Genomic DNA, 11,741 nt, shown 5'->3' on the forward strand with positions numbered 1-11,741 from the left:
TGTTGCAGTCCCAGAATTTTTCTTAGGTGGTTTTCATGCTGAGATGAATGATTTATCCTCTTAAAGCACATTATGTCAGAAACATAATTCGATCAGTTTTTTATTATTTTTTTTACCTCTCTTTATGTAATCATTTGCAGTATAACTCAGTGCCAATATGGAACTTGTATTCCTCATGGCATGCATAGCTATTTCTGAAATAAGTTGTCTTAATAGTCCCTCTAGACATGAAAAGTGTAATTAACAAAAAATGAACAGCTTGTTAAAGTTCTGGGATTGCAATTGTGGTTGCAATTACACAGTGATCCCCCAGGACCAAGTTTGAGAACCTCTGTACTAGAGCAAGGACGCTCAAATCTTGGTCCTCAAAGCCAGAAGTATTGTTGATTTTGCCGGTCCTGGTAGTTAATTGATTGATTAATGTCACTGACTGGCCAAAGTTGCGATTGACTGACTTACTGTCCCAGGTCTAATTCCACCCCTGATTAGAGGGAAAGAATGAAAACCAACAAGAATACTGCACTCAAGGACCTCATTTCTGTAAAGCCCATGCATTGCAGCCAGTCATATCCGAAAAGGGCAGGTGTGTGTGCAGGTTTTTGTCTTAGCCTAGCACGATGACACCCGATTTCACTAATTAACTGATCATGGTCTTCAATCAAGACCTTGATAAGTAGAATCAGTGTCTTAGTGCTGGGCTGAAAGGAAAACCTGCAAACACACTGTCCCTTTTAGGATAAGTTTGAACCTGGAAGGCCAGCCCAACCAATTTTTTTGTTCCAACCAATTTCTGCACCTTTCATTTTTGTGGACAGCTTGGTAAACTGTGTTGGTCCTGTCCTGCAAGTGAGCACAGTAAAATCTTTGCGATACATTGTCTGTGGCTGTACCAGGTGCTTATACAAATGACGGTTCAAGATATGATTGGGCTAATTAAATAAGAGCAGAAGTTGGATTGGCCCTTGTCATGCAACCCTGTGCTAGAGGATTATGCTTACTCTACTCAGCCAAAACAGAACAATAAGTCTAGTTGCCAGAGGGGGTGCTGTTGTACATGCCAATGCTAGAAAGCAAACAGCTTTTCTGCTTAGATTTGAAAAACAGGGTTTACACCTTTGTGCAACAGCCTTTATGAACATCTGTCAACAGGGAACTTTCCACAGGTGGTTCACAACAAAGGACACTGCTAATATATGCTTTATAAAATTAAGTATATGGAGACTAGTACTGGTCTTCATTTCTTTTTGGGTTAGCATTAAATTCCATAACTAACCAAACATGGCCAAAACAAACTGTGAGTAAAAGCACATTAATTAGGGGCCAGTAAAGAACAAACATGACACTCAGGACTATGAATGAACTGTACACCTAAAATTTAAAATAAAAATGTATATTTGCCTGCCAGAAGATCACTGCTAATTATGTACAGGGACAATTAATGCAAGTCAAGAAACATTGTTTAACAAAAAAAACCTTGTTTATTTGATTCAAGGAACATGTACTCATAACGTAACAGAACCTATGCAGTCAACATCCAACTAAAAAAATACAACATAAATGAAAAATAATGGGAAACTTTAGAAACCAACAGACTAAAAATACAAAATAATTTTCTTTCAAACTCAAACAATATTGCACCTTGTTTTTCAAATGTTTCCAATCCCCACTCCAATTGAAAACATTGTCATTCCTGGTGTGCATATCAGGAAATTAGCTTTAACTTTGAATAACATTAGTCCAGGTTATGAACTATGGAAATGACAGATATGAAATAGAGTATGTAAATATATATTTTTCCCAGTTTTAAAGTTCAATTTCAGAGCTTAACAACCACAAGTCAAAAAAGTCAAACGAAACAGAAATAAAAAAGTCAGTGCCACCATTCATTAGTAACATTTTCTCAGAACAGAAATTAAACATTTAAGCAAATCCTTTAACTGACTTCTGCATTCTCTGGAGGTGAGAGAGAGAGACATTGTTCCCTACACTATTATCTGACCAGAAAGCAAAGCACGTATGCCCATGGGGAGGTTACTTCTCCCAGTCATTAGGGAAAACAAAATACAGAAAACACTCGCTCAGGGGTTATTATTTTCAAAGTCTTGTTTTGAATGACAATTGCTCTTCCCTTTTTGCCTCAATGAAAAGAAAAGAAATACAAGTCATACACATCTCATACAAAGAGAGAGCTGAACAAAAACCAAGCTTGGCCACAAATGGTTTTAAGCTCTGGTTACAAAGCAATAATTATATCAGCTGTTGCTTTGTCAAGGCCACTATGGCAAGATCACATTTTAACATGTCCACTGGCTGTTAAACGCAATGCGATCCTATCAGTTTGCTGGCTCTCAGCAACACACACACATAAACACACACTCACACACACGCGTGACTGTAAACTTTCTCTTTTTAAACCCATACTATTCTTCATCTATATTTTCCCTGGGTAATAAATGTATTTTTCAACCCTGCTTAAGATGTTATTTATATTTTTTTTGCTCGGCTTTCTATAACTATCATTTTTATTCCCCAGACTCTCACCATTAGTATAATGAAAAAGTGCTAATCGTGGTGAAAGGTCTGGCACATGCACCCGCTCGCTGCTCAGTGATAGAATGAGTTTGGAAACTAATGTATCACTCATTCAAATGGCTTCCTCGTTCTGCAGGGCCTGACTAGGGGTTTCTCTCTGTGCTCTATCACTCCATCTCTGTTTAGCTGGCCAGTTCAGACCCTTGCATCGTCTTTGGCAGAGGTCTTTCTCTCTCCTTCTCTCTCTCTCTCTCTCTCTCACACACACACGCAAACACATATCTGACTTTGACAGACTTGAGCAGTGGGACAAAAAGGGAATGTCGTTCGTCATTGAAAGCTGCCTTGCGTTTCTGTGCGCGTCCCCCTCCCCCCCCCTCCCCCCCCAGTCGGTTCGCCTTTTTTTTTTTTGCCATTTTCAAACAGTGCAACAACAAGTGGAATAAAGACGAGTTTAACTCCCGACCGTTTTGGCAAATGAGAGGGGGGGTGGGCACCTGAGATAGAGTGCTTTTTTTTTTTAGGCAGTGAGTGACAAAAGCGCTTCTCTGTGGCATTAAGTACAAAGGCAAAGAGTAACAGAGTGTGTAGAGCATATTTCTATACCCGCTCTCTCTCTCTCTCTCTCTCTCTCTCTCTCAACCTCTCGCTCGCTCAGCACATTCCCCGTTTAGCAGGTTTCTTGCGTGGCTGCTGTCCTGCAGACGCTGTGCGACGCATGCGAACACAATGAAAAGGACAGTTGGCGAGAAGGCAACTTCTGTTTGAACATATAAAAGGAAGCCACACTCAAATCTGCTTTAATGAGCCAAGAGCCCAGAGTGACAGCAGAACGTGTTCTACAGGCACCAGGCTTGCCAGTCTAAGAAAATGGCACAACGAAGAAGAAGAAGAAGAAAAAAAAGAGAGCATCTGAACAGCTTTGCAAGGGGTTCATATATAGCCTCCGAGCTGTCGTATCTTCTTGGATTCGGTCACCTGCGTTGTTCGTAGAGTTGTGCGGGTAAGGAATATCAGAGCACGGACTGCATTCTTAGTCCACCATATGCAAGTCGTGAAGAAGAAAGGAAAAAAAAAAAGTAGTGTTTACAAAAACGCGACACAAGAAACAAATAAAATGTGCAAAACTCAACACGCAGTGGGAGACAAGGCTCTTGTCCATCACCGACGGCCGTCGCTAAGAGCCACAGAGGTGTGTTACAACAACGTCATCCTCTTTTTTTTCCCCCATCCGCTTTTTTTTCCCCCGGCTTGGTATTTTCAGACTGTTTGGCTCCGTTACAGAGTCACTTATGTGCCATAGATATTGAAAGAAATGGGAAAAAAACAACAACTTTGGGCCAGAAGTGCGCCATCTCTTCGGGCCGGGGCCGACCGCTGGGCTTCCTGGTGGCGGGATTCGCGTCTGCCCAACCTATCCGACAGGAACGGAACAGCCTCGTACATCCTGCATGTCTCTGGAGGGTGGGGGTTTTTGGGAGCGAGGGGATAGGGGAGAAGAGGACGTTCCTCCTCTTTGTCACCTTTTGGCGTTTATACATTTTTCTCTCGTCCACAGTGACGTGGAGGGAAGAAAAGCAGTACAAAAACATCTGAAGCAAGGAGCCCAACTGCTCTGGGTGGGGCCTCGGTGCCTTCAGCGTGATGGACAGGTGTCCGGCCGTCCCTCCTCCGTTCCGTTTGCCCGGTCTGGGTTCGGATCGATCTAGCGAACAGGAGAAAAAAAACGTTTTTGAAGCAGGCGCTGGTAATGTTTTTTACAAACTAAACCTTCCCGCATTATCACAAGCACATCTCGATTGCAAATTTCTACCATTAAACATTTGCTCTGTCCATTAACTGGCTGTCTTGGAGGATGAAGACCAAGGGCACAGGTGTAGGCAAACTGAAGACATTAACTTCAGCAGTTCATTGATTAAGCCTGCTCATCAATCTTCATTTGGCGCGGGATAATGCTGAAGACTCTGTAGGTTAATGAGATTTCCGTTGGCGGTTGGGCTGTGCGGCCGGCTCCCCGTACCTCGGAATAGAGCGGTGGAGGCTGGAAACGGAACTCCTGGATGTAGGCGAAGAGCGTCCCCTCGAACTCATCCCGGGTAACGGGCGCCTCCAGCCTCCGCTCCTCCGTGACGATGTCTGCATAGCTTGGCGGTGCTGGGAAAGGAGAGCGGTTAGCACGTTAGCGCTACGTTCAATCTTTCTTTCCCCCAAACAGCTTTCAGGTCTAAACCCAACCGTTTAGATTGTGCTAGTCCATTTCTGTATGAGACCTAAAGTGTGTATCTGAAATATCGTAACGTGATCCAGGTGAAATTTGAAAACACTCCTGAAGATCTCTGAGGATCGCAACATGTCATGTTACAAACCAACATACACAGTCATGACATTTCATTCTGAATGTTGGTGAAAATGGAAGTTTCTTTTGAAATTGTCAGTAATCATTTTTTTACTGGTGCAAAGGGTTAAATGTATGTCCAGTAATTACTTTTCCAAGATCTGATCTATGCTGGTGTAGACCAGGTGTTCGGAACGGAATTTCATGCAATACACTCGTGCATTGCTCTGGATAAGAGCATCTGTTAATATGCAAATGTGAAACCACAACGGACATGCCGAGGGCTTTCAGAAGAGAAATGGGAGGAAAAGGAACCAGTACACGTTGTGAAATGAGCCCTCATTACTGTAACTAATCCACCTTTTGCAGTTTCAGAAAGGTCCCTGCTCTCCAATTAGAGCTGTGAAGAGCAGACGGGAGGTTCTGGGAAGAGCGATGCTCATTACTGAGGCCAGCGGCCCTACCTTCGGGCCTCTCCGGCAGGGCCATGCCCAGCCAGCTCATGGTCATGCTGCACTGGCTGCTGACGGAGGAGGTGCGGCTGCCGAACGGGTGGAGCGGGATGGTGCCGATGACCAGGGGCAGGCTGAGGGACATGTTCACCGCTCCCGGGATGTCCACGTACACCTGGGAGAGGGAGAGAGAGAGAGAGGACGGCGAGGCCCGGTCAGGAGGGTGAGCGAGAACGGAAACGCCCCAACAGGACCACCCTCGGTCACGTCCAGCTTCGACGGAGAGGGCTGGCTTTCCTCAAAGACCTTGTGCCAATTCCTGGGCTTGCCCAGAGTAAACATCACTCTTACACAAGCGGCGGATGACCCAGTTAGCATATGAGGGTTGCAGGTGCGACTAGTATTTTTATGACCTGTATTTCAGCAGTTGTTACATGCTGATCGCATTTGCACAGAACACATTGAGTGATCTGGTCGAGGGTTCCAGCCTTAAGCTTGCTTATCAGGAACTTGAGCAACTCAATGAGATGCAGCACCAACAACAGAATTACAGGAGAGCTGCATCGGAGCACATCCTTGAGTGAATCAATTTTATTGTCATTATTATTAGAATTATTAGTAGTGTGTTATTATTAAAACTGACAAGCATTTGTTTTTACAAATGCAAGCCATATCTGCTCAGTACGGAATCAACATTAACGGAATACATTCAACAGAGATAGAGTCTATAATTCCTCCTGGTCTCACAAACGCCTCAAGTTAAATCAACTCTTTAAAAGTTGAATCAGCTCCACAAGACTTGATTTAACACTGAACCTTGGATGCTCACCATGAGGGAGTAGTCCACTCGGATGATGCTGCAGTCCAGGATGGAGGGGGACACGGGGGGGATCTTCAGCATTTTCCCGCTCCACGTTTCCGTCTTGCCGGAGGAGAGGGACTCCCCCCGCAGGTTGGCCACCAGCTGCTTGACCTCCTTCATCTTGCCTTTGGCGTAGAAGGTCTGTGTTTGGTAAACGGCTGCCTTTGGCACGACCACGCGGGAGGAGCAGTTCTCGATCTCCGCGAAGATCTGAATCGACTCTCCTGCAGGAGGACGTCGTGTCGTCAGTCAGGCCCAAAGATCGTTTGAATCCATTTGAAATTATACTGCGTGCATCCTTCATCACCCACAGGCTTGAGATCAGTGTACATTTTGTACCAAGTTTAACGTGGCAGCATTTCAGGTCCCCCTCAGCCTCAATAATAGCATTAGCAATGTAACCAGATGTGACCGTAATACGACAAAATTCATCACAGACTTTAACTAAAACACACAGGCTTCTTCAGAGCAGTTAGGGGTTCAGCAAAGACAGTCGAGGCATGTGCCGCGCCCTCACCTGGTGTGTAGCCCTTCCTTTCAATTTTGGCACTTAGGGAAATTGGGCCTGAGGTGCAGAACCAGCAGCACAAAGTCTTCTCTTTCGTGCCTGCCTGGGGTGCCTGCCCAAAACGGAGAGAGATGCAGAACCACGCTTAGCTTTTAGCACTCACTCCGGAATAACCCTGCACCGAACCTTCAGCAGAAAACCCCACAGAACAGACGAAGCGCGAGCCTGCAGCCTGCTCTAAATCAGCTCTCGCGCCGACAGCTTTGCGTTTGAAGACCTTAATGACAAGGGAGGAGCGAATGGCGTTTCTCATAGACCTGTCAAAGCGTATCCATATTTTCCCATCCTCAAGGCACTGTCATCACTAGCGAATGGAGATTTAACTTTTACCTGTCAAAGCTAATAAATGCGACCAGTGCCATTACGGTGACAAAAGGGAAAGAGCTACACTTTAACCGCTAAATGCTTCACTCTGCCAAAAGGACAAAGCCCAGAGCCAAATTTGTTAGCAGCATTACAACTCTGTACTTCACAGCCACTTGTTGAGGCCTTTCCACATCAAAGTGGATTCAAATGTGAAACATAAGAGCGCATGTGAAGCACACTCTTGAAATGCAGGTTTTTTAAACTGGAAAAAAGCGGGTTTGCAGCAGCTCTAATCAGCTCAGGGGGAGAACAACTGAAAAGAAAGAAGGATGAAGGGAAATTGCATTTTCAACTGAAACCTCCTAAATTTAGCAAGAGTGAAGCAACACTACAGGCTAAAAGTGGTAGCACCCTTGTGAGCTTGCTGTGGTATAACTGCTTTTAACTGACATGGCTGCACCCTGTGATCATTTTTTTTTAAAGAAACAACTTCTGCTTATTTTTTATTATTCTCTCTTTGTGAGGCTTGGGTAGGGATTAGTTCATGTACAACCTGAAAAGTAATGTATGTGTGTGCTAACTCACTTGCCTCAAGAGATCTCCTGGTAAAAAACAAAAACAAAAAACAAAAATAAAAACAGAGAAATTTTGAAGATGGTTGTTGCGACTCCTGGCAGGTGATATGGTATAAGAACAATGAAAGCTTGTGGGAGAAAAACTCTGAATCTTACCAGCAGTAACGGAGTGTTGATGTCAATGTGTTCAAAGACTGTAAATTCTTTCTTGACTTTCATGGGAAGGAGCCAAGGCCGGTGCAGTTCTGCTTTTACCCAGTACCGCACGCTGCCATGTTTGCCTTCGAAGGAGGTAGCCAGAGGTCTGTGTGTAGCAAGGGGGAAAAAAGAAGGAAAAATGAATTTATATTCTGCACACACCTCCACATAAGCCGTAGTTATTCTGTCACGTTTGTAAGGAGAAGGAACACTGACACCCTGCTAATTACATGTGATGGTAGCAGCCAGCATGCACATCTGGATTAAAGTTTGCCTGCTTATCTGATAGTTAATAAAAGGGTACTCACGTTTGTGGAAGCTCAAAACTAAATGCATACTCGTGTCTTCCTGAATGGATAGTGGTGAGACTTTCTTCTGAGTTATCCTCATCTGAAAGAGAGGAAAAACACAAAATTCCAAATACACGCATACCGTACCTGTAAAATGCTTTAGGAAGCTTCCTGAATAAAAAAGGAGGGGGAAAATCAAATTCAAACAGACAGAATTTTACTTTCTGTTAAAACCACCTCACGAAACACCAATACACCAAAGACACCAAAACACATCAAATGACATGGCATAAAACCCCCTGCAATTTCAGTGAAAGAATCAACCATGATGGAGTCTGTACATCTTTAACAAATTATTGAATTCTCAAAATTGGAGCAAAGTGATCATTTCCTTCAAAAAGCACAGAAATGCATCCATTCACATTCAACCCATCAAAATAAATTCAACAGAGCACTCTCCGCCTTGTGAGGATAAAGAACACAAAGGTTGGATGGTGGAGGAGAATCTAGCTGTAAACAAGTTTATTCATTCCATATAAAAAAAAGGTATATATAATATTGCAGCATATTTTGCCTGGTAGCATTTGCAACCGACAATCCCATGTCAAAACAAATGATAAAAATAATAATAATAATAATAATTTAAAAAAAAAAGTTTTTTTGTGTGTACATTTAATAGGTTTTGCGTTGGGTGATATGGATGGAGCAGCAGAGGCCTGCATGAGCAATTCCAATGATTAAACATTCAGATTGCACCAGTTTATTCTCGCATTGCATATCTGAAGACACGGAATACAAAAGTAAAACATACCCTTAAAACAGTATACACTCCAATAAAATTATTATTCATTTTCCTAACCTTCGTTACATATAATGTGCATTTAATTTTACACCAGATGAAATGAACGTTATTTTCTGCCACCTCAGCACTCCATATAGCCTTACAAGCGACGGAAATGTGGTAAACAAGTGCTGAGCTGCCAATCAGAGGCTGACTAGAGCAGGAGAGGACCGGACTAAACCGGAGCTAGCAGCTTCCCTCAGCCGGTCTCCCATGCATACATTACACTGTGCGGCATTCAGTCAGTGCAACCCACCATGTTTCCACCTTAGGAAAGCCCCCAAATGAATGAACGCGTGTACCGCAGCATGAGCTGAAGTTAGCATGCAAAGGAAGTACTATGGTTGGACATAATTGTTGCAAACAGAGAAACACACTTAGTTTCGAACACAAATAAAAACACAGACAAGAAAGCGATTCAATTCATTCCACTTTTATTGAGCGTTATGTTTTCTTACAAAATTGAGAACACACTTAAAGTCAGCTTTCCTGACGCCGAGATACTAACACATGCTTTACACGGTAAACTGTAGCGTCTAGAGTACAGTGTAGCCTACAAAATTACACAGTGTATTAAAAAAATAAAATAAAAACAATTGTACCAAACATCAGACGCATGCAACTGTAAAGCTCATAAGCAGAATCGTACACAAAGACTTATTGGTAACATGCTATCTCTAATCGTCATTCACTTCATAAAATAGTAGGCTAAATCAACATTACCAACATTACGAGTGCTACAGAATGGATAAATGTCAATCTTTTCGAATACGAGTTACATTTAAATAATATACTTCCCTGGAATAACTATTTTGAATTTTTTAAAATGATGACAGGTCGTCTCATTTATCTTTCTCATTTTCCCACATTGGTTCTCCTGAAATATATCGTGGACAACATGCGTAAAAAGTAGCCCAGCCAATTTGATCACGGTCAATCCGGTAACCATGTTTGGATGAGGGGTGCAAACTTGGAAGTCTTCAATACTTTTCTTGGCAGTGGGTTCTCGTGTGGCCATTTATTAAAAGAAATATGAAAGCAAGATTTTGCTTTCCGACAATGAATCAAAATTGTGCTTCTCAGAATTAAGATCAGTTTTCATCACGCCATTCCGCGAGATCACAAAGACCACAGCAAGAAATGCTCCGTCTATTGAGACGGTTTCATGCCATTAAATTTTTAATTGCGGCAGGGTCGAAGTAAACGCCATTTTAAACAACGGGATACATAGGCTACGGTTATTCAATATACAGTCTATCCTGCACCAAAGTATTTGCCTAAAATTACTCTCCAGTGACAGGTCAAATACAAAGTTGTACGCTTTACCAGTCACTTTCTGCGAAGGTACATGTACAGTATGAGGTCATTGAAGACACACGAGGACTTCAACCAATCCGGGAACAGAAAGGCGAGCCCCCACACCCCCTCCTCCTCAACATCCAGTTTCGGAACAGGATTGAACCGCTTTTAACAAAGGGTGGAAACTTAAGAAAATCGTCTTTGAAAAAGGATTTCTAGATCACAATTAAACAAAGAAATGTAGAAATTAACAATATAATTCTACTTGCGTAATTCAGGATGTACCGTGCTATCATTTACTTGTGTAATTATGATATATTTGTTACATTTTACATTTGCCGCATTGACTATTTGATCTTGAAGGCATGCCTGTTGTATTGCTTGTTTGCGATAAAGAATCTAACTTGGCAGTGAAGTTAATGAATTAATTGCTGTTTTATTTTTTATTGGAACTCATCTCAACCGGATAAATGCCAATTTGAATTGTGACGTATATTTGAACTAGATTTCATTGATTCAGAAGACCTTCAATTTCAAGACATGTATGTCAGGTTGTTCAGTCTCATTTAACATCCCTCATTGTTATTACTTTTTAAACAAGACTGGCAATGATTTCTATTAATGTGTGCAAATATATTGGCTAATAGCTGTTATGTGGTTATATTTCAACACGGTAGTTAGTAGACATCGTTTTTAGAATCAATGTAAAAGCTGCAGCAGACCAGACTTGGACATACTTAAACTCCTAACAAGACCTCCATGTATTATTGTATAATAATGTACTCAATCATTATTATCGGCTAAATTAAACTAAATGCAGTAGACTATGCCAATGCGCATATACACATAGAAACCTAATCGGAGCATCATCTAGACAGCCTGTGCCTTAAGCGAACATCTTACCTACTTTACACCAGGCTGATAATTTTTCTTAGATAAATGACACAATGTTCTCATCCTCTTACCTCGTTCGTGTCCAATTAAGATGTCCCTATGGTTTAAGTATTCCACTTCTTCAGTGTAATTTTGAGTATAGGCAGTGTTGGATCCAGCATTTCGTGATTCAGTCCAACGAACTTTTGCAAATCCTTTAGCGTGAATTTTGAGAGATTTCACGCGGATTTCTCCTGTGACTTCAATAATCACCCTTCCTGAGACCGAGTCCCCGCTTGAAAAGAGGGGGATGTTACTGTCATTCAGACAGTCATAGCTTACAGTGAAGCTCTTTACCTTTCCTAGCACCATTGTCGTAAGAAATAGTTTTTAAAAAAATGATAATGAAACTATGAAAATGAAGATCAAATGTGATCTTGAAACACTGATCTGTGCCTTTGCCCTGCAAAAAGCTGCAGGCAGGATCAGTGCTGTCTTCGCAAACAGTTCATTGAGATTTCAAGGCTAAATAACAGCGACGAGCTGTTATCTCGCACCTTGTCACGCTACGGTCTCCGTACAAAGACAAGCTGCTCTTGTTTCTCGGCTC

At 42.3% G+C, this 11,741-nt stretch overlaps 1 protein-coding gene across 2 annotated transcripts; it reads right to left on the reverse strand.

Moving 5' to 3' along the window:
* Positions 1 to 1,455: 1,455 nt before the first annotated feature.
* Positions 1,456 to 11,741, reverse strand: arrdc3b (arrestin domain containing 3b). Of its 2 annotated transcripts, none has more exons than XM_064309608.1 (8): positions 11,224 to 11,741; positions 8,137 to 8,218; positions 7,787 to 7,934; positions 6,699 to 6,801; positions 6,149 to 6,405; positions 5,332 to 5,494; positions 4,553 to 4,686; positions 1,456 to 4,237 (listed from the first exon to the last, which is right to left on the reverse strand). In XM_064309608.1, exons 1-8 carry the CDS (start codon positions 11,501 to 11,503, stop codon positions 4,169 to 4,171), a joined length of 1,236 nt encoding a protein of 411 aa, XP_064165678.1. In that variant the 5' UTR covers positions 11,504 to 11,741; the 3' UTR covers positions 1,456 to 4,168. The 2 variants fall into 2 exon arrangements, with proteins under 2 accessions (XP_064165678.1, XP_064165679.1); XM_064309609.1 differs by having other exon boundaries at positions 8,137 to 8,289; positions 11,224 to 11,364.

The sequence above is a fragment of the Anguilla rostrata genome, chromosome 14 (genome assembly GCF_018555375.3).
Source record: "Anguilla rostrata isolate EN2019 chromosome 14, ASM1855537v3, whole genome shotgun sequence".
Classification (NCBI taxonomy): domain Eukaryota; kingdom Metazoa; phylum Chordata; class Actinopteri; order Anguilliformes; family Anguillidae; genus Anguilla; species Anguilla rostrata.